Genomic DNA, 18074 nt, shown 5'->3' with positions numbered 1-18074 from the left:
TCGCGCGAGATATTCGAGATTTGGGAGGAGGACGAGAGGAACGTCGTTCACGTCATCGCCGCGATTCGCAACGACGCGGAGATTTATTTCCATCTGAAATCGAAATGACATGATGAACGTCACGTGCAGCTTCGCGCGATCGTACTTCCAGGAGTTCCAGGTGAAGTCGAGCGCAACCAGGTCGAGGATACTAGCAAGTATTCGTTTTATTCGCAGAATATCCTCATGTGATTTGATATTTTCAAATGGCTATCGCCAGCGCTTCCCGCGCGACGGTATCAAGAACTGTTAAGCCGTAACCCCATGTTGTCACCGCCGTCGCCGCCGTCGCCGGTTGGGAGATGTCAATGGTGCAATCCGCGGAAGTCGATCTAACCTCGAAAGACTCCGTCGCGTTTACGTCTCCTGCGTTATATATGCCAGTGTGAAAGGAAAGCACCGCTTCCAAGCCACCGACGACGAAGCATGACTGTCTGGGAGAGACTGCGTAATCCGTGCGGTTGGCGCGCGGGCGCCAAGCAGATCTCCGTGGACGCAATGCTGCCGTTGGTGGTAGTGCCGATCCTGACGATGATCGCCGCCCAGGCTTTCCTCTGCACAGTCGCCGTATTCGTGGTTACGCCGGTCTTCATCTATTACCTTCATCACAACTTCCTCAGGTTTCTACTGCGTACCAAGTTCTTCCTCATGTGGACTATCACGAGCGTGCTGATGATGATGCTGGTGTTCGAGATTAGTGTCGTGCCGCTGTTGGAGATCCTGCCCGAGGAGAATCTCGTGTTTATGGTGTGCGTGGTCGGTGGCATGTGGTGTGGCTACAAGACCAAGCTGAACGCGGATGCCTCGATACAGGAGAACGCTGGTGCTGTCGACGTCCTGGAACTGGGCGACGGCAGTGGTGAACTCTGCGCCACATGTAGGAGAAGGACCCCACCCAAGGCTCATCACTGCCGCTTGTGCCAGACTTGTATACTCAACAGAGAATATCATTGCAAATGGTACCTTGAATACCATTGAATGTCTTTTCCTTTGATACAGAGTCATGTAATTTGTATTAACTACTTCGGCTTTCTTTTTCAGGCTCGATTGCTGTGTAGGTTCCAGTAATTTAAGGTGGTACATGAGCTGTTTATTCTTCTCCGCAATCGCTTTTATATATGGCTCTAACTTGACTATGACTAGCGTCTGTCATCCTTTCATACTCATTGGAACTATACTCCTACCCGATGACTGCAGTGATGTGTATCATCAATTAGAGTATGTATTTATCGTATTTTCTAATTACACTTTGATACACTGAGAATATCAAAATACGTTGCATATAATTTGTTGAAATTATTTCACAAGATGAAAAGTATATTGAAAAGTATATATGAAAAGTATATCACGAGCGCGAGCGGGAAGTGTGAATGATATCACTGATACCAATACTTAATGAAGTAAACTGGAAAGATACAGGGGATCTATAAAGTTTAATAATCGCAAGATAATGATAATTGTCAGGCCTGCAAGATGTATTGACGTAAATAATATCTTTTATTTGTTTTCTGATATATAAAAGTTCGACCGATAACGTGCGCAACTGTTTGTTGCAAACGTCCGAGCTCGATCAATATATAATAATGTATATATTGTTTCAGCATCGCATTTTGCTTCGTCTCTGCTTTGTACAGCCTCTTTGTGGGACTAGTGCTCTTTTGTTATCTTATATATCATCTACGGTTGCTCTACATCGGCACGACATCGAACGAGCGACGATTGGACATGAAAAATCAGTCCGACTATAGAATATTAAATGTATCTCAGCTGTTCTGCTGCAAAACTTAGGATTGTTATCTATAGAAATGTGCGAGTAGTTCGAATTTGAATCGAATCGCCTATCGAATTTGAAAAGAATTCGCCTATTTTACTTGCTTCATTTTAATTTGATTCAAATTCGATTAGTTTTCAAATCAAAAAGATTTGATTTGATTTAACGCAAAAATTTCAAATTTGATTCAATTTGTTTTCGAACTTATTACCAAAGATTCCATTCGATTTGATTCGACTAAATGCACACCTCTATTTATAAGCTAGATTACTGAATTTATTTCACACGGTGTATACATTACATTCTGTACAAAGGATATAATGAAAGCAAATTCGACAAACTAGAGAACGGTAAGACCAAAATATTTGTCATAATATTAAGCATAATAAATTCACTTAATATAAGTGGATGCGAATACAATAATAACATCGGTTCGATTGCACACTATCTTCATCCATTTGATGTATCCTGATGTCTAAGATTCATAATTCATGAAAAGTATAATAGGTATGTTATTTCCATCGTGAAATCATGTTCAACATATCATGAGGCATTGAGACTTATTACATTCGTCATCCTTAATGTATCGCAATGTGTGCATACTATTTGTATATTTATTGTAACTGTGATAAAATCGCCATTGTACGAGTGATATAGTAAATTGTATTAATTGAATACACACACACACACACACACACACACACACAAATACACTCTAAAATAAGTTCAAGTAAAAAGAAACTTAAATACGTATGTACAGTAATGTGATTTGCATTTTATTTTACATAAAAAGTATTCTTGCTTAGGATTACAACTTATCTCATTCAGATTCGAGGCCAATGAGATTGTCGTACAGTATTAAATCTAAATTATTTCTAAATTTGTTACACTAGTCTTCTAATATTACACCTCTTTGCCTGGGATCAAAGTCTGGGATTATTTCTTGCACGATTTCCCGCCACATGTTTCTTAGTCGCTTTCTCTCCAAGATAACCGGTATCATTTCTGGATATCTTTTCCATATGTTGAAATATTTAATTTTCAACTTTTCTTCGTAGTGTAGTGAGGCTAAACGTTCACGCTTCAATTCTTCTACTTTGCATTCTATAGTTTTTATCTTCCACATTTTTAAATATTTATTCTGTAATCTCATGTCACAAAAGTCTCTCGCCACTTGGTCCTTTCTTCTCTCCTCCTTCGCGACTTCTTTCCACTTCTGCAACCCGTATCGCAATAAATTTCTATTATATAACGATGTAGCTAACTCGAATTTAACATTATTCTGACGTTCCGTTTCCATCCTCCACATCATGAACACTTTTCGCAGCAAGCATCGCTTATAGTAATCGTCGGCTTTCTTCATATCATTATTCTTCTTTTCGACGAGCGCGGTTATATAACGTCGCAATAAGTATTTGCGATAAAATGCTTCCGCCATGGCATTTAGTTTCTTACATCTTTCTATTTCGCGCGCTCGTTGTCGCTCCCGTTCCTCACGAATTCTTCTCGCTTCGCGTGATGCCTGAGGATGAAAAAATCTTCAATTAAACGCGGGTATGTTTCTAAATGTAACGTGTAAGAGACATTAGAAGATAAAGTACTTTATTATGTTATAGAATGAAGTATAAAATAAATGATATTATATGTCATTAAATGTAAACTAGAGTATTATAGTATAATATTTACTGGAAACGTCCCTCGCAAGAGATAATTTTGTTAACAAGGTGAAAGCTGTGAGAGTCTAAGTGTACTATATTCACTCAATACGATATTAATATACTTTGACCTCTCATATTATCTGACCTCTTGTTGCAATCTTTTCCTCTCTTGTTCCTCCGTTCTTCTGGCAGCCTCTTCTTTCCTCTTCTCATCCTCTAGTTTCTTCCGGCGTGCTTCTTTGCGCAGCTTTATTCTGTCTCTCCTTGCTTCCGCTCGCGCTTCCATTCTCGCTAGAAATTTAGGAGGATTCGGTACCTGAACTGATGCTATCAGGGATTTGTCTCTATTAATTAAAGAAGAGCGTATAATTAGAATCCGCCAAGTCAAATTAAGTTTGCATAATTCGATTTAATCTACTATAACACAAAGGACTAGACTCTGAATATCTCCTCTTTAAGGTAGTTTCTACTTCACAAGCTATAGAAAAAGTAGTACGTAAAGCAATATAATCAACGGTCCACTTTAATTTGGCTCGCAAGATCTGAGCTTCCAGCGTCTTTATGCTTTGCGTCATCGTCGTTCGTTATAAAAGAGCTTAGTTATTCAAAATACATTCGCACATGTGCGAATAGATACACATATCTGATGCAAACGACGTCATAAAAGAGAGATATATTTTACGTGGAACATAAAGATGATTTGAGAAGATGTGATTATTATTCTGGTTTCTAATTGAAATTTCTATTGATGCAGGAAGGAACGATTTGATGGAGTATCTAAAGTTAGATACAAATCTGAAAATAATTTTATTGAACCATTAAAATAATTCTGTAGAGAATTTAAGCATGATAAATATTGCTATAAAAAGTTTTAACATACTAGCAATCAGCTTGAACATTTTACATAATTTCTTTGATTTTCAGTAAAATTATTTTTAGATCTGTATCTAGCTAAACTTTTAGACTTCAAACTTTTGCTACTTCAGCAAAATCCTTTTTTCTGTGCAAACTCGACTGAGAATCATATTCAAGAATCAAGAATTTATTGAATTTACTGGAGTCTTCGAGATAAAAAATTCATAATTACATTTTGACGAAATGAAATAGGACGTTCATAATTACAGGACTACCTGTAGCCTGCTTGTCTCATCAGTTGGATCAAAGATCTTCTAGTCTGTTGACCACAATGAGTCAGAGTCTCCCTGGCTGCGTTTACCGTTTCCTCGCCGGACCTCGTTATTGTCTCCTGCACCTGCTTTAGCTTCAGTGCCTCGATGATCTTGTTCTGTTCTGCCAATTTCATCCTCTGCTTGCGAATAATCTCTTTTTGAGCATTCAATCGACACTGTGTCGGCGACTCGACAATGAACAACTTAGAAGGAAACTTCTTCAGAGATTCAGGGTTTCTCAAGTTTGAGGGAGGATCCTTTGGCTTTGTTCTATAATTTGACTTTAACTCCTTTTGTACCTCTTTGATAGTGTCGACGAGCATCTCGATCTTCGGTATGTCAGGATTTTTCGCTGCTTGTTCTCGTTGAGCCTTCACCTTCTTCACATGCATTTTCCATATATGAATGTATGATTTCAGTTTTCTTTGCAACAAGATAGTCTGGATACGAGTCATGATTTCGTAAAGACGACGTTTATCTCGCGCATTCTTTCGAAGAGCTTCGAAATATGATCTTAAAATATTTAGTCGCTGCTCTTCCGATTCGTAGTTTGGTTTATCTTTGATAGTCACCTTAATGTTACCAAAAGGAGCTATCTCGATCCCATTTGTCGAACATAGCTTGCTATCCTTCGATTCGGCAGAAGAGACTTCCGCGATTGGCTTTTTATTTTTCTTTTGAGTGACTGTTAGCTTTTGCTCGATCGATTTGCTGCTTCTTTTATTAATGAGAATTCTCTGTAAATTTAATAAATTTTTATTAATATAATTTAGTATTTAAACATTTATGATATATTCGCAGGTATAATTCTTGTGATAATTCTTAGTAAATATCTAATTTATTGCTGAACTTCACCTTGACTCTGCTGGATGTCTTCCAAAAGTTTTGATCATCCGAACTAGCTATATTCTTTCTACTGCACAATCCGCAAAATTTAGGACGGGACTTTTGCAAATCTTGTTCAAATTTGCGTAATTCTCTCTGTATGAAAGCTTGTTCTCTTTTTGTCTGTAATTCCTTCATTTTTTCTTGCATTAGTAATCTGTAAATGCATTGATGAAATCCGTTTTTATATCATTTCCTTTTCGTTATTTTTGCCAAATTATTTTATCAGAATTTTTTCAAACTTTCATGTAAATTTCAGAATTTTAAAATAATTTTATAACCTCTCACAAAATTTCTCAGATTTTTTATACAAATTGAATCACTTTTTAAAATAAGTGCCAAAAAAGTCTGCATCTTTTCTTTGTTCTGTATATAAATTTTGAAAGTTTATATCTTTTTAAAATTCTTTTATAAATTTTGAATCTAGAATTCTTACTACATAAATCCTATAAAATATTCTAAGATTTTTCATTTTATAATCTTTGATGAAGTCTTACAAAATCTGAAAAAATTGAAGGTATTTTTTTTAAATTATAAAAGAAGAAATCGTAGAAATGCTAGAATATTCAGTATGAAAAATACATATACATATGAAAAATTCTGAGATAAGATTCTGAAATAAGATGTAGATTTTCTTAGTATTTCTGAAAAGTGTTCCAATTCGCATACAAATTCTGAGAAAAACTTTTACTAATGTACGATAATTCAATATAATTAAAATATAAGCACAAATCACAAATTTTATTAGCGATAATTTATAGATTTTATATGTATGCTAGGCTTATATAAGTAGACATATTATAAATAAAATATTAATAGATATATTATAAATAAAATCTACATTTTTATAAGTATATATAAAGTTCGAAGGTGTATACCTTCTAGCCTCCGCTAAGACAGAAGATTTTGCTGGAGAACTTGCCAGATCCTCACGAAATATTTTATGTCTCGCGTCCATTACCACATTCGGATCTAGGAAAGTTTTTCTTTCATCTTCCAGCATTCGCCGTTTCTCAGACGGCTCGAAAATCGTCACTTTCATCATCTTATCCATCAGCTTCCTCACTTCATCCTCAAACAGCACCATGCTTGTCAATTAGAGACAATTGAAATGATAATCAATTTAAATGTCCACTTCGTATTACTTTGTTCGTCGACTGCGCCAACCCCTTATTTATCCGTGTTTGTTTCCTTGTTGTTAGGGAAAGCTTCAATCCCCCCAATGAATATAAGGGTTCCAACAACTCCCATTCATTAGTTAGACGGTAGAAGACGAAGGTGGGAGCGAGAAATGCAAATCGCTGAAGAAATGCAAATATTAAGGGACATGCTGATATCCTTGCATAATGAATAAATACTTTGAATTTTTGTTAATTTTTTTTTAAATTAAATGTATAGTCGAAAATAATTAATAACATATATAATTCTATTTGGAATTTTTTAATATGAAAATATTATCTATATCCCTAAATATTGTATCATTAAGAGAGATAATAGAAAATAACAGATTTATTGCACGAATAAAACTTTAATATATTTTAATTTTAATTGCAATTATATCCAGGTAGAACATAAAATTATAATACGATTGAGATGACATAAAGTCATTAAAGAAGTCATTAAAAAAAAATTATAATGTTATTCGATATAATTTTGACGATAATTTTTGTAATGAATTTTTGACATGATTTTAAGTATTTTTTTTTAACTTTTTAGTTAAAAATAATTATATCATATAACATATCACATACTTTTTTAATTAAAAAGTTATTTATTGACAATTATATGACATTATTTTTTTCTAAAATGACTGCTATTTGATGTTATCTTAATTTTTATTACGATTATTACGATTTTGTGTTCTACTGCCTTCTTTTTATATACTTCTTAATAATAAATAAAGAGAAACATTTTTTTTCTTTTACTTTGCGCGTTTATTTAGATGATAATTAGTAATATATTTCCAGATTTTACGAATAGATTTTACGGTTTTTATAAATAAACCTATACAATTATAAAATAATAGCGCGCAATCTAAAAGTCTGTTTCGTGGGTCGAAGTTCAAAGTTTCCCGCCGTCTCGACGTTAATCAATCGCGATGCGAGATCGGCATCGTCGACTGTCAAGGGGTCAGTTGCTGCAGCAGTACGTGTATCATCAAGCGAGAGGTGCATCGACTTCGAAGCCTATATATTGAGGCTGGCGAGTCTTCTCGTGTGAGTTCAAAATAACGGAGGTCCGTGTAACGAACACCTGTTTCCTGCCTTGCGCGCGATGTCGTCGACCGCCCGCGTCGTTCCTGGAATATCGAGGATCGCGCATCGCGGTTAGAGCGACCTGGTGTTATCCTTACGGTCCATCAATCTTGGTCAATCTCTTTCGCGTATTCCCGTGTGCAAGTCTCCACGGTCGAATGTGACTGTAATATAGGCACAGACGACCAAACCACGGACGCACCTCCGCTGGTGCGATACGTCAACGTAAGATGGATCCAAGGGGCCCTCCTGAGGGGGCCCCTGCCGAGTCCTTCGAGATATCTAGCATCGACAGGGGGGCTGACATCTCAGTGAATTGGCCTACAGATCATCCCTTTACCTCGTCGCTGTGCGAACAGCCGAAGAAACTGAACAACAGGCTCCTATTCCTGACTGTGAGTAATTCTTCTATGCAGCACACTTTATCAGAGAGACATTTTTATCTAGGAACGTTCTTAGGATGTAGGATCTTCTGGGAACATCCTTAGGACTTCCCTTGGAAGTCTATATTAGATCTTTACAATGAATATGTCAGTAATCATCTTCATGATGTAACCGCTCTGTTGCTAGGTGGAATATGTGGAAGATCAATCTCGGCTGTTTCCTACATATGAGCAGATCTCCTTTTCTCCGAGGGCGGCTTCTCCCCTATCAGAGTTTGAGCATCGAGTCAGTCCACTGGATCCAAATATGAGCTCTACTGCTAGATATTCTCCCACACCAGTCCAACTACCTTCTTCTCCCTTCCATAATTCTGTTGTTGTGCTGCAAGGTCCAACCTCACCCTTAATGTCTCAGCCTGAACCAAATATACGAACCAGCATCAATTATGTGACTCAGCTGACTAATCCGATTGACACTCAGACTGTACCTCAAACGGATGGTACCACAGACTTTGTTGGCAATGGGAATGAAGATGGACTCGTGTCCAGCGTCAGCAGTGAATTAATTTTAATGCAGGGTAAAAATTTGTTTTTATTAAATAAAATATATATTATACATGTTAGATGATATTTTTATTACTCTTTGATTGTTACATAACACTTTCAGAAACTGCACCCGAATTGGAATCTTCGACAACTCCCTTGATGTTAACAGGAATACCAGGCACAGACTTTGCTCTAACTAGAGACTTCCTGGTGATGCAGGATGATCAAATAAATGTTATCAACACGTTTAAAAATCAGAACCTGGAGATAGAGGACAACCCTATCGCTTTACCTATTACTGAAGATGCAAAGAAAGAAAACAACAATCTTGCTTTGTCAGAGTGTGATAAAGAAATTGAACAAATTACCGAAGACCCTTTGTCCATTGAGAAGAAAAAAATAGTTGAGAAGAAAGACGTAAGGAGATCTAAACGACATATAACAGATAAAAAAAATTTCTGTAAGTATAATATTTATTCTATAAGCATGTAATGATAAATATTATTACTTTATTATTACTTTTTTATATAAATTTTATATAACTTTTTTACATAGATCATAAAATAAAAGAAAAACAAATGTTTTTAAATATACAATTTATATCTCGGTCTTAGTCTTTCTTTTATATATTATTTTTCTTTATATAATTTTTTTATATATTGGATGGGTATTTTTGCAGGGGGAGATGACGAGTATGACAGTAATTGTGCCAAAGATGATAGCTCTAATTTGACCGATGTATGCACTATCGCAGATCAACCTGTACCATCGCGTGCTGTAGCAACACTGCCAGGATCATATCTTTTGTTAAACAAGCTGTCTACATCGCATGGTTCAGCAAATAACGTAACCTACGGAATTTTTGCAAAACGTAATATTCGAAGACGCACGCAATTTGGGCCCATAGAAGGTGTATTGTGCACTTATGATGGCTCGTCCTTCGGAAATGCTTTGCCACTGCTCTACGAGACTCAGGATGGAGAATTCTTGAAAGTAGATGTTTCCAACGAAAGTAAGTGACGTCTTATTCGTTTCTTATTAAGATACTCGAACTTAAATCTTCCTTTATGTTTTCAGATACTTCAAATTGGATGCGTTTTGTGCGACCTGCACTGACATATAAAGAACAAAATCTAATAATTTGTCAACAGAAAGATGGAATAGTATTTTTGACTAATAGAAACATCTCACCAAAAGAAGAACTGAAAGCAGGTCCTAGTCCAGACTATGCAAGTCGCAGAAATTTACCAATTCTCAAACCAGACATAAAAGATGAAAAAGGTATAAAGAGAATATAGATATTACGTATTATATTTTGATACATTATAATAAATATTGACCAATGCAAATTAAATCCTTATTTTTAGCAGAAGTGGCAAATCAAACATCCACATGGCCACGTTTGGATAATAATTCTTACAATCGACGTATAAAGATGTTTCGCGACAGGAACATGAAAGAAAAGGAAAACTCGCGGCAGAACAAGTGTGACAAGGAGTGGAAATGTTCCGTGTGTAAATTGATTTTCAGGACTGCATGCCTGCTTAACTTGCATATGGCTATTCATTCTTCTAACAATATCAAAATTGAGAATCAAATGTCCACATGCCCACAATGTGGACAAGAATTCCAGAAACAAAGCGAATTGGTGAATCATGTGTCTCAGCACGGACGAACGGCATTACCTAAGGCAAAGCGATTAACTCCTCTAGGTTCATACAAGTGTTCAATGTGTTATAAACGTTTTGCTACAAAGATACGATTACAACAGCACTGTTTGGCGCATGGTGCTGAGGACCAAAAACCACTGCCATGCAGTATTTGCTTGAAACGATTTATGAACAACTCCGCATTGTCCGGTCATTTGAAAACGCATAAAGGTAAATCTATAATGAATCAATAAAAGTTAAATCTGAGGTGCACAGTTCGTCTTTTATTTTTTTCTCTTCAATGTGAAAAAAAAGGAAAATTGAACCGTGTGAATTCAGATAAAAAGAACAAACTTCTGGTATCAATTGCTATGCTATAACAATTCTATATTTGCAGAAAACAAACAAGTCTTTGAGTGCCCAATGTGCAGACAGTTATTTCGCCAAGGTACGATGCTAAAGGATCACGTTGAGACACATAGAAATCAAGATGGTATATTCAGTTGCCCTCACTGCCAGCGAACGTTCATCAAGTATTCTGTCATTCGCAAACACATTCGGGCACATCATTGCGAAAGGAAGCACAAGTGTCAGCATTGTGCGAAACGTTTTCCGACAGTCGACAAATTGCGAATGCATCTGTTAAAACATTCCGATCACAGGTACAATTTTAATTCGACTATTTGTCGATCATGTTAGTAAGATACGTGAAAATTTAATTAACTTTTGTTCAGAGAATTTCATTGTGCGAACTGCGGTAAACGATTCAAAAGGAAGGATAAATTGAAAGAGCACATGACTAAAATACATCATTCTCAAACGGTTAATGGAGAACAAATGACACAAAATAACCAGGCGAAAAAATTTGTGCCAAAGGTACGTCAAAGTAAAAAACATGTGATTAATTATACATTACTCTATTTTATTATTAGATAAATCCGAGCGATTACAATCGCTTCATTTACAAATGTCATCAATGCCTGGTCGGTTTCAAACGAAGAGGAATGCTGGTGAATCACTTAGCGAAGCGGCATCCCGATGTCGCTCCCGAATCTGTGCCAGAATTGAACTTGCCTATCTTGCGACAAACCAGAGATTACTATTGCCAGTATTGCGATAAGGTATCATTACAAAATAAAACATTTTTAAGTAAAGATAAAATTATCGTATTTTTTAATATATTATATTTTTTAAGGTTTATAAAAGTAGCAGCAAGCGTAAAGCACATATCATGAAGAACCATCCTGGCGCGGCTTTGCCGCCTAGTAACCGACAAGAGGAATCCGAATTCTCAGGACTGCCGAATCCAAGCTTCAGCCAAACAGTAGGCAGTATCACGACTAGTCCTCAAAGTTGTCAATGGTGTCATAAACAATATGCCAGCAAGGTAAATTTCATATAAGGCTCGATTATTAATTGATAATCGGCAGAAGTTAATAAATATATATTTTATTCAAGGCAAAGCTGTTACAACATCAACGCAAGAAACACGCGCATCTGATGGAGCCGGCGGATCAAGTACCTCGATCGCGAAACCGGCCGCCACAAAATCAAAATCAACCACCCACGCTGAACGATAACAACTTTGTGATATCCGATTATATACAAGGATGTGATGGAGATTTCCTGAAACAGAAAATAATCAAACTAACGAACGACGTTGATCTGATAGGCAATGGTGGTCTGGAAATGATCGGTCAACAGTTTGTACGTATGCGCGACATACGTTGAGGAAAAACGCGGCATCCTCATAGAGGGGATGAGCGTCGCCAATTTATCGAGATATGAATCTCGCGACCTTTGTACGCAGTCGAGATAGGCTGCGTTTTTTTGCTGCCGTTACCAAAATCGAGGCGACGTCGCCTGGACGAAGCGACGAAGCGTATCGCCCGAGAATATTTGGGAATATACACGGCTTTGTCAGCGTCGGTGCGAAACACTCGGCGCTGTTTTGTTGATTGTACACGTTGATTGATCGACAATGACGACGGCTACTGATGATAACTAGTGGCTTTGGCGGATTTGTTGGAAACGAAGCACGCAGTTTTAAGAAACTTTGCCCGAGCCTCGGAAAAAAAAGAGAAACGAGTAAAAACGTTGACTGAAAACCAACGAGGCTCAAATCTACTTGCGACGGAGAACATTGTAGTCTCGTACAATTGTTGAAAGCTTTTCTCAAAGTATTAAGAGTACCGTAAAGAGAAAAAGAAAAAAAAAGGTAGAACAAGTCCTGATACTATCGGCACGCCACTTGCGCTAGGCCTGGTAGTTTTACTTTAAAAATCCGATGTCATTCGAGTATGAAGTAGATGGACGAAATTTAAATAACGAGTTTAAAGAGATGTTAAAAAGGTCGGTTTAAATCTGGCAACGGATGGGTCCGCTGCGTCTTAAATCAGCGTGGCTTCTTCCGTACGACGGTGATTGGACGAGTAATGTTAAAGATTTATTATTCGCAACGTATTTGGCTTCACTTAATGGCGAGCGATTGTCTGTAGATTACGTGAAAGCTTGCGATCTCTGTAAGGAATCGTCCATTTCACTTTTTGCTCTTTCTCTCTTTCTCTATCGTAATTCCAAGATCGTAATTCTCGTAAACGCTTGCGTCCACGTTCTCATTTTAGAATAATATACAAGTAACATGCGTTCTTAGATCTTCAACGGAACATACTGTTTTCACGTAATCGTTTCGTAATCGCTGGTCTCATCCACGTATGAATCTAGTCGTCACAGCCGAGAGCTCGTTTGAATCGTCGACTCGAGATGTCCGGTTTAAATTGACGCACGGTACTATAGTTACGTAGCCAAAGGGACGTTCGTCCTCGTGATTTTACGAACAGCAGGAGCAACGTACGTGTATTTTAAGCTGTGTATTTCCGCCGCGCGTTCACTCACACGTAAGCACACGTACATCAAGAGTTTCCGCAAAGATTGTCCAAAGATTGTATATTCCGCAACGTGTCTGAATTCGGATAATTGTGCCCTCTCGTAAAACCCTATCCGATTGGTGTGTGTCATAAATAAAACCCGCACAAACGATTTTCACACTCAAGAGAAATTTAAGACACCGATGAGAGACACCGATGAAACACGATGACGATGTTGAATTTATTTTACACGACGCGGTATATACACGACGTACATTGTCGCAATTACGAAAAACAAGAGATTGCATGTTTGTCGATGTCGTTGAGTACATGGAGGATTGTACTGTAAACATGACTTAAATAAAGTTATTCGATGAGTGATACGAGACAATGATATCATTTATTATATTCAACATCAAGAGTCGCAATATCATAAAGTAAATTAGAGATATAAAAGAATTGCAGGAACAAGTTTACAAGAATATCATGATTAATTTCTATATTAATAATTTTTAGGCAACATAGCACACAATATCGACAAATTTGGTTTAAAAATTGGTAAATGCTTGCGAGATGAACATCATGAAAAATACAATTGATACAGATGTACTGCGCTTTTACATATTTTCTGTAGCCTCTATTATGCCATAATTTTTCTATCTGTTTATCGTGCTTTTACTTTCAAATTTTTCGCTGGCAATCGCAAGCGGACCCACCGCTCCGGGCTTCAACACCTGGTGATTCGGCGTGGCAGCGAGCGATCCTCCACCCTTTTGTTTCTGTGCGGCATCATACAACTGCTTCTGCATCACAGCCAAAGGAACTTTATTCGCGGATAGGAATTCCTTCATGGAGACCAGTTCGCCTGACATCCTGCGAGGCGTCTCTGAGTTATCCTGCGCTCTGATCGAGTCTCTACCAACAAGTCTGTTCGGCCTCCTCTTCGAATAGTATACGGTTGATACGGAGGACTGTCTCCTTGGTAAATACGGCGCTGCTACATTTCGATTACCGTATTGTAATTTATGTATCACGTAATTCAAACCCTGCTTTATTACGATCGATGTGACGTTCAGCAAGGAGTATATACAGCAACATCCCACCACGAGAAAAACAAAATTCGTGAATCTATACCTGCATAAATGAAGAATAAAATTGCTGCATTTATTTGCGTTTTCAGAGCTTGAATGCGAAAAGCTACTGGCGCGTCTTAGTTAAAGAAAAATAAAAAATTTGCTAGAATCTCTCATTGAAAGTTAGTTTACAAAAATTCAATTTGCACCTTGAATAAATTATACGAATTCGATTTCGTTTTGGCGAAACAATCTTCGCAATCTTACCAATGTACGTAAGGATAGTTTGGCTGTTGCGTGCTAACGAAGTCGCCAAAGCCGATAGTGGTGAAGCTCACGAAGGCAAAGTACAACGCGTCGAAGTAATTCCAGCCCTCCAGCGGCGCGTAAAGTGCAGCGGCACAACAGGCGACGATGCAAGAGGTGACGGATAAATAGAACATGACCCAGTACACGCTCGGTTTCCATTGATCCAGGTTCACATGGTCGTCGTCATCGTCAAGGATGTCCGGCAGAGATGTTCTCTGGGTGCTCGACGATTTGGGGATCCGTCGGGATGTCAACGTAGTCTTGCGGAGACGTCTTCTCAATCGACGTACATGCCAGCTGCGCAAGATCCACGCCAGGAGAGTAATAATTCTCTCCAAAAAGAGATTGAAGAACAAGATGCCGCCTAAATTATTACTTAATGTTAGGATCATTAAGAAGTAGCTTCATTAAGGCCCCGTTTCACTAATGTAAGATTAATTTTAATCTCGATTTAATTTATTACTTATATTTTTGTATTTGTAGAGTAAATTGAACCGAAATCGAAATTAATCTTATATATATGGAACTAAGCCTATGTAATGCATTTAAGTTTTTATTCTAGATTCGTGAAATCTTATTATGTATTGTTACAGCTAGATTAATATTGTTATTTTTTTTTAGACATCTTTTTGTTATTAAGTATAAATGTATTTAGATTTTTTAGATTTTTTTATTATTACCGGAACAACCGAAGAAACCATAAAGAACGACTGCCGCTTTACCCGTCGTTGTCTGGGGTGCGGTGCTTCCGTACCCTACAAAGTAATTTCAGTATCACGCTTCTTTCATTTCAGAAGTATATTACACGGCGACGAATGCACACATATATATCGACCAAAGGACAAGCCAGAGTCGTGTGGATAAATGCAAGACTAGGTCGCGGGATATTAGCATTCTGGAATTCACCAGAACATTCTCATGCATACACCGGCCAACGACCCTTACTTAACATCATTATGACCAAGTTTTGCCGAGGAATGCGATCACCTCGACAAAACTTTTCTCTATAGTGTATAAATACGCGGTACATCGCGAAGTTATTAATACTCGGAAGAGTATAAGAAAGAGCAATTATTTAAAGTACGATAGCCTCTTTATTTTTTTGTCTATGTTATATAAATGATAATTTTATTCCAGAATATAATCGAAGATCATACAATTTTTTTTTCATTTTAAAGATAAAAATCCGAGAAATAAGATTATATAACTTAAATTTAATTCGCTAGATTCACGAATATTGATTAAAATTAATAAGAATAATTATAATGAAAAAATTTTGACTTTTACAGATATTAAGATTTCGAGTGCGGAATCGGGCAAGAGCGTCTTCTTGAAAGTCGATTTGTTTCGCGACATCGTGAGAACAAGAAACTAAAAAAGTGCGAGGAAGTAAAGTGCTCGACACGAATCCGGTAAATCCCACTGACTCCGATACTCTTTCAGCCACGTTGTAGATACAGATGATTAGTAACTGGCATTCCCATTATAGTATATTGCACTATGTTTCTTACCGATCGTAGAAACTATGGTGCCAACGAAGTGAAAGCTACCAGGAAAGTCCCAGCGGCGTCTCTTGTTAATGATGCCGGTAGCGGAAGCGTTGCCGTAGGCATATAACAGCTCATGCAACCTTTGCAAGGCCAAGGGGCTACCTCGCAGGTGGTGCTTCCGAAACGCGTGGTAGACCCGCCAGAATTCTGTCGCCTATGCGCATCCCCAAAAAGTATCAATAAATATAAATTATCTGTATTAATTCGGGAATAATCACTTGGATATCTTTATACTCCAGCGACTAAAAAATATGAATTGTTGTAAAATATTAAATAACAATGAAAAAGTAATCGTAAAATTATAGAGATGTCAGACGTTTAAAATACTGAAGATATGATTTAAACACAATAAAAAATGACAATAAAATGAGGATCGTTAAGAGTCGGCGCGGTAAACGGAGAGTAGTAAATTAATACAAAAATTCATAATTGTTCGAAATGTACAGTTTGTGAATAAATTTTTAATTGAATTATTAAAATGAATTTTTGTATTAATTTATTGCACTCGTTTATCGCACCGACTCTTAATGGCTCTCATGTTGTTTTCTGTTTTAAAATATTATTTTGAATGGATATTGTTTAACATATTATTTAATAACTATTCTTTAGTAGCTTTTAAATATGTAATTCCTTCAAAAACCCGCAAATACTAATTAGGATGTAAAAACATCCAAGATGATCGTTACATCGTTTATGTAAAAAAAATCAGGTGATTCTATTCTGAGATAAAATATAATTCTATAATCAGGTTGAATATAATTCTTCAATCCTGATTTGTAGATTTCATAATAATAGTATATTTATCGATCACGTACAAAAATACACACAAAATTCATTGATTTATTGTGAATTATGATAATTTAGAAAGAGAAATTTCAATTTTCTTTGTATGAAGATCACTGTAATCTTTTAATTTTAATTTAAGAGATATTTTCTCGATCTGTGATTCCTTACTTTGCGTCTCTTGAAGAATTATAGCGGAAGTAAGAGAGTAATTTTTTATATTTATATATATCCGGATACATTTTTTGTACCTGTCGTATCTCGAAATCGCTTTCCAGCCTTTGAAAGAGTGCCGCGCCTGCGAGCATGTACGCTGCCAGGACAACGGCAAGGAGGATAATCCTGGCGTTGTCCTCCGCGAGGCCTCCGCACAAGCACATTACCGGCGACTCATCTTTTCGAGAGCCGGTGGCTGCTGCGTGCGATCCCCACCGTGCTTTACATCCGGTACGGCGCAAGCTCGACGGCCGCGAAGAATTTATAAAGAAATACAGAGATGCGAGAATAGTTCAAAGAATATCTCCTTTTCAACGTATACAGACAAATAAGATCTAAACAATCGGTTAGAGAATATTGCTGCAGCTAATTAATTTTCTTTGCTAAAAAAAAATGTTACTCCATTAATTTTGTCATGTAGATAGCTTCGTGTAAGTAATTAAATCTAAGATTTTAATTTCCGTGTTTTTAAGTTTGTGTGAGAGATATAGTAAACAGCGAAGGAGATAAAATTGATCGGAGCTAGATTGGAAAATATCCTAATTGCCTCGTATTGACACGATGGTACTAGACGTAGCAGGCAGTCGAGATGTATGTGGGGCAATCCAACGCCCGCACCATTGAAAGCAAATCCTTTGATGAGATAAAAATAGAAATATAAACACTCGCTTGCGTATTCATAGTGTGAATTTCACCGAGGGGATGTCTTTTCGCGAAAAGCGGCTCCACGCGGTGGATAATTACCATGGCGTTTGCGAAAAAGGTGGATGTTAAATTACTTTACGGATTACCGATATCTCCAATTTTGTCAATTAAAAAGTGAATCGGGTATTTCGAAAATACTGTAAGTCTAATTTTAGAAATTTCGTTACAATTGAAATGCTAGAAAAGATATGAAAGCTATTTGTAAAATAATTCATA

General features: G+C 37.0%; 4 protein-coding genes across 5 annotated transcripts; 2 read left to right on the top strand and 2 right to left on the bottom strand.

The window, feature by feature from the left end:
- The first annotated feature begins 171 nt into the window (after window positions 1–171).
- On the top strand, window positions 172–2573 carry GABPI (zinc finger DHHC-type palmitoyltransferase GABPI). The gene is made up of 3 exons (XM_011056774.2): window positions 172–998; window positions 1081–1257; window positions 1641–2573. The coding sequence occupies exons 1-3, from the start codon at window positions 466–468 to the stop codon at window positions 1825–1827; spliced, it is 897 nt and encodes a 298-aa protein (XP_011055076.1). The 5' UTR covers window positions 172–465; the 3' UTR covers window positions 1828–2573.
- Window positions 2568–6609, bottom strand: LOC105146716 (uncharacterized). Its single transcript, XM_087413028.1, has 5 exons — window positions 6401–6609; window positions 5493–5679; window positions 4599–5374; window positions 3614–3812; window positions 2568–3332 (listed from the first exon to the last, which is right to left on the bottom strand). The coding sequence occupies exons 1-5, from the start codon at window positions 6607–6609 to the stop codon at window positions 2700–2702; spliced, it is 2004 nt and encodes a 667-aa protein (XP_087269154.1). The 3' UTR covers window positions 2568–2699.
- A 981-nt stretch (window positions 6610–7590) lies between these two features.
- LOC105146386 (PR domain zinc finger protein 10) lies at window positions 7591–13603 on the top strand. 2 transcript variants are annotated; one of them, XM_011056597.2, is made up of 11 exons: window positions 7591–8172; window positions 8348–8738; window positions 8828–9166; window positions 9386–9718; window positions 9784–9987; window positions 10074–10586; window positions 10753–11017; window positions 11090–11231; window positions 11288–11476; window positions 11551–11742; window positions 11814–13603. In XM_011056597.2, the coding sequence occupies exons 1-11, from the start codon at window positions 8008–8010 to the stop codon at window positions 12084–12086; spliced, it is 3006 nt and encodes a 1001-aa protein (XP_011054899.1). In that variant the 5' UTR covers window positions 7591–8007; the 3' UTR covers window positions 12087–13603. The 2 variants fall into 2 exon arrangements, with proteins under 2 accessions (XP_011054899.1, XP_011054908.1); XM_011056606.2 differs by having other exon boundaries at window positions 7592–8172; window positions 10077–10586.
- Window positions 13604–18058, bottom strand: LOC105146377 (potassium channel subfamily K member 13). Its single transcript, XM_011056584.2, has 5 exons — window positions 17189–18058; window positions 16116–16308; window positions 15285–15359; window positions 14563–14968; window positions 13604–14356 (listed from the first exon to the last, which is right to left on the bottom strand). The coding sequence occupies exons 1-5, from the start codon at window positions 17315–17317 to the stop codon at window positions 13879–13881; spliced, it is 1281 nt and encodes a 426-aa protein (XP_011054886.1). The 5' UTR covers window positions 17318–18058; the 3' UTR covers window positions 13604–13878.
- Between the last annotated feature and the right edge of the window lie 16 nt (window positions 18059–18074).

The sequence above is a fragment of the Acromyrmex echinatior genome, chromosome 14 (genome assembly GCF_024713525.1).
Source record: "Acromyrmex echinatior isolate Ae372 chromosome 14, ASM2471352v2, whole genome shotgun sequence".
NCBI classification, from domain to species: Eukaryota; Metazoa; Arthropoda; class Insecta; order Hymenoptera; family Formicidae; genus Acromyrmex; species Acromyrmex echinatior.
Note: the sequence above shows the minus strand (reverse complement) of the source record. Positions and strands in the feature narration are given on the sequence as shown.

Bases quoted from the DNA above. Each gene is read 5' to 3' on its own strand.
- LOC105146716 (XM_087413028.1), bottom strand. From the start codon at position 6,609: ATGGTGCTGTTTGAGGATGAAGTGAGGAAGCTGATGGATAAGATGATG. The intron at 5,375-5,492 runs GTGAAGTTCAGC...TTAAATTTACAG, and splicing joins AGACATCCAGCAGAGTCAAG to AGAATTCTCATTAATAAAAG. The intron at 3,813-4,598 runs GTAGTCCTGTAA...TTTAATTAATAG, and splicing joins ATGAGACAAGCAGGCTACAG to AGACAAATCCCTGATAGCAT.
- LOC105146377 (XM_011056584.2), bottom strand. From the start codon at position 17,317: ATGTGCTTGTGCGGAGGCCTCGCGGAGGACAACGCCAGGATTATCCTC. The intron at 15,360-16,115 runs GTAAGAAACATA...ATTACTTTGTAG, and splicing joins CACCATAGTTTCTACGATCG to GGTACGGAAGCACCGCACCC. The intron at 14,969-15,284 runs GTAATAATAAAA...GTAATAATTTAG, and splicing joins TGGTTTCTTCGGTTGTTCCG to GCGGCATCTTGTTCTTCAAT.
- GABPI (XM_011056774.2), top strand. From the start codon at position 466: ATGACTGTCTGGGAGAGACTGCGTAATCCGTGCGGTTGGCGCGCGGGC. The intron at 999-1,080 runs GTACCTTGAATA...TTTCTTTTTCAG, and splicing joins AGAGAATATCATTGCAAATG to GCTCGATTGCTGTGTAGGTT. The intron at 1,258-1,640 runs GTATGTATTTAT...ATATTGTTTCAG, and splicing joins GATGTGTATCATCAATTAGA to CATCGCATTTTGCTTCGTCT.
- LOC105146386 (XM_011056597.2), top strand. From the start codon at position 8,008: ATGGATCCAAGGGGCCCTCCTGAGGGGGCCCCTGCCGAGTCCTTCGAG. The intron at 9,167-9,385 runs GTAAGTATAATA...GTATTTTTGCAG, and splicing joins AACAGATAAAAAAAATTTCT to GGGGAGATGACGAGTATGAC. The intron at 10,587-10,752 runs GTAAATCTATAA...CTATATTTGCAG, and splicing joins TCATTTGAAAACGCATAAAG to AAAACAAACAAGTCTTTGAG.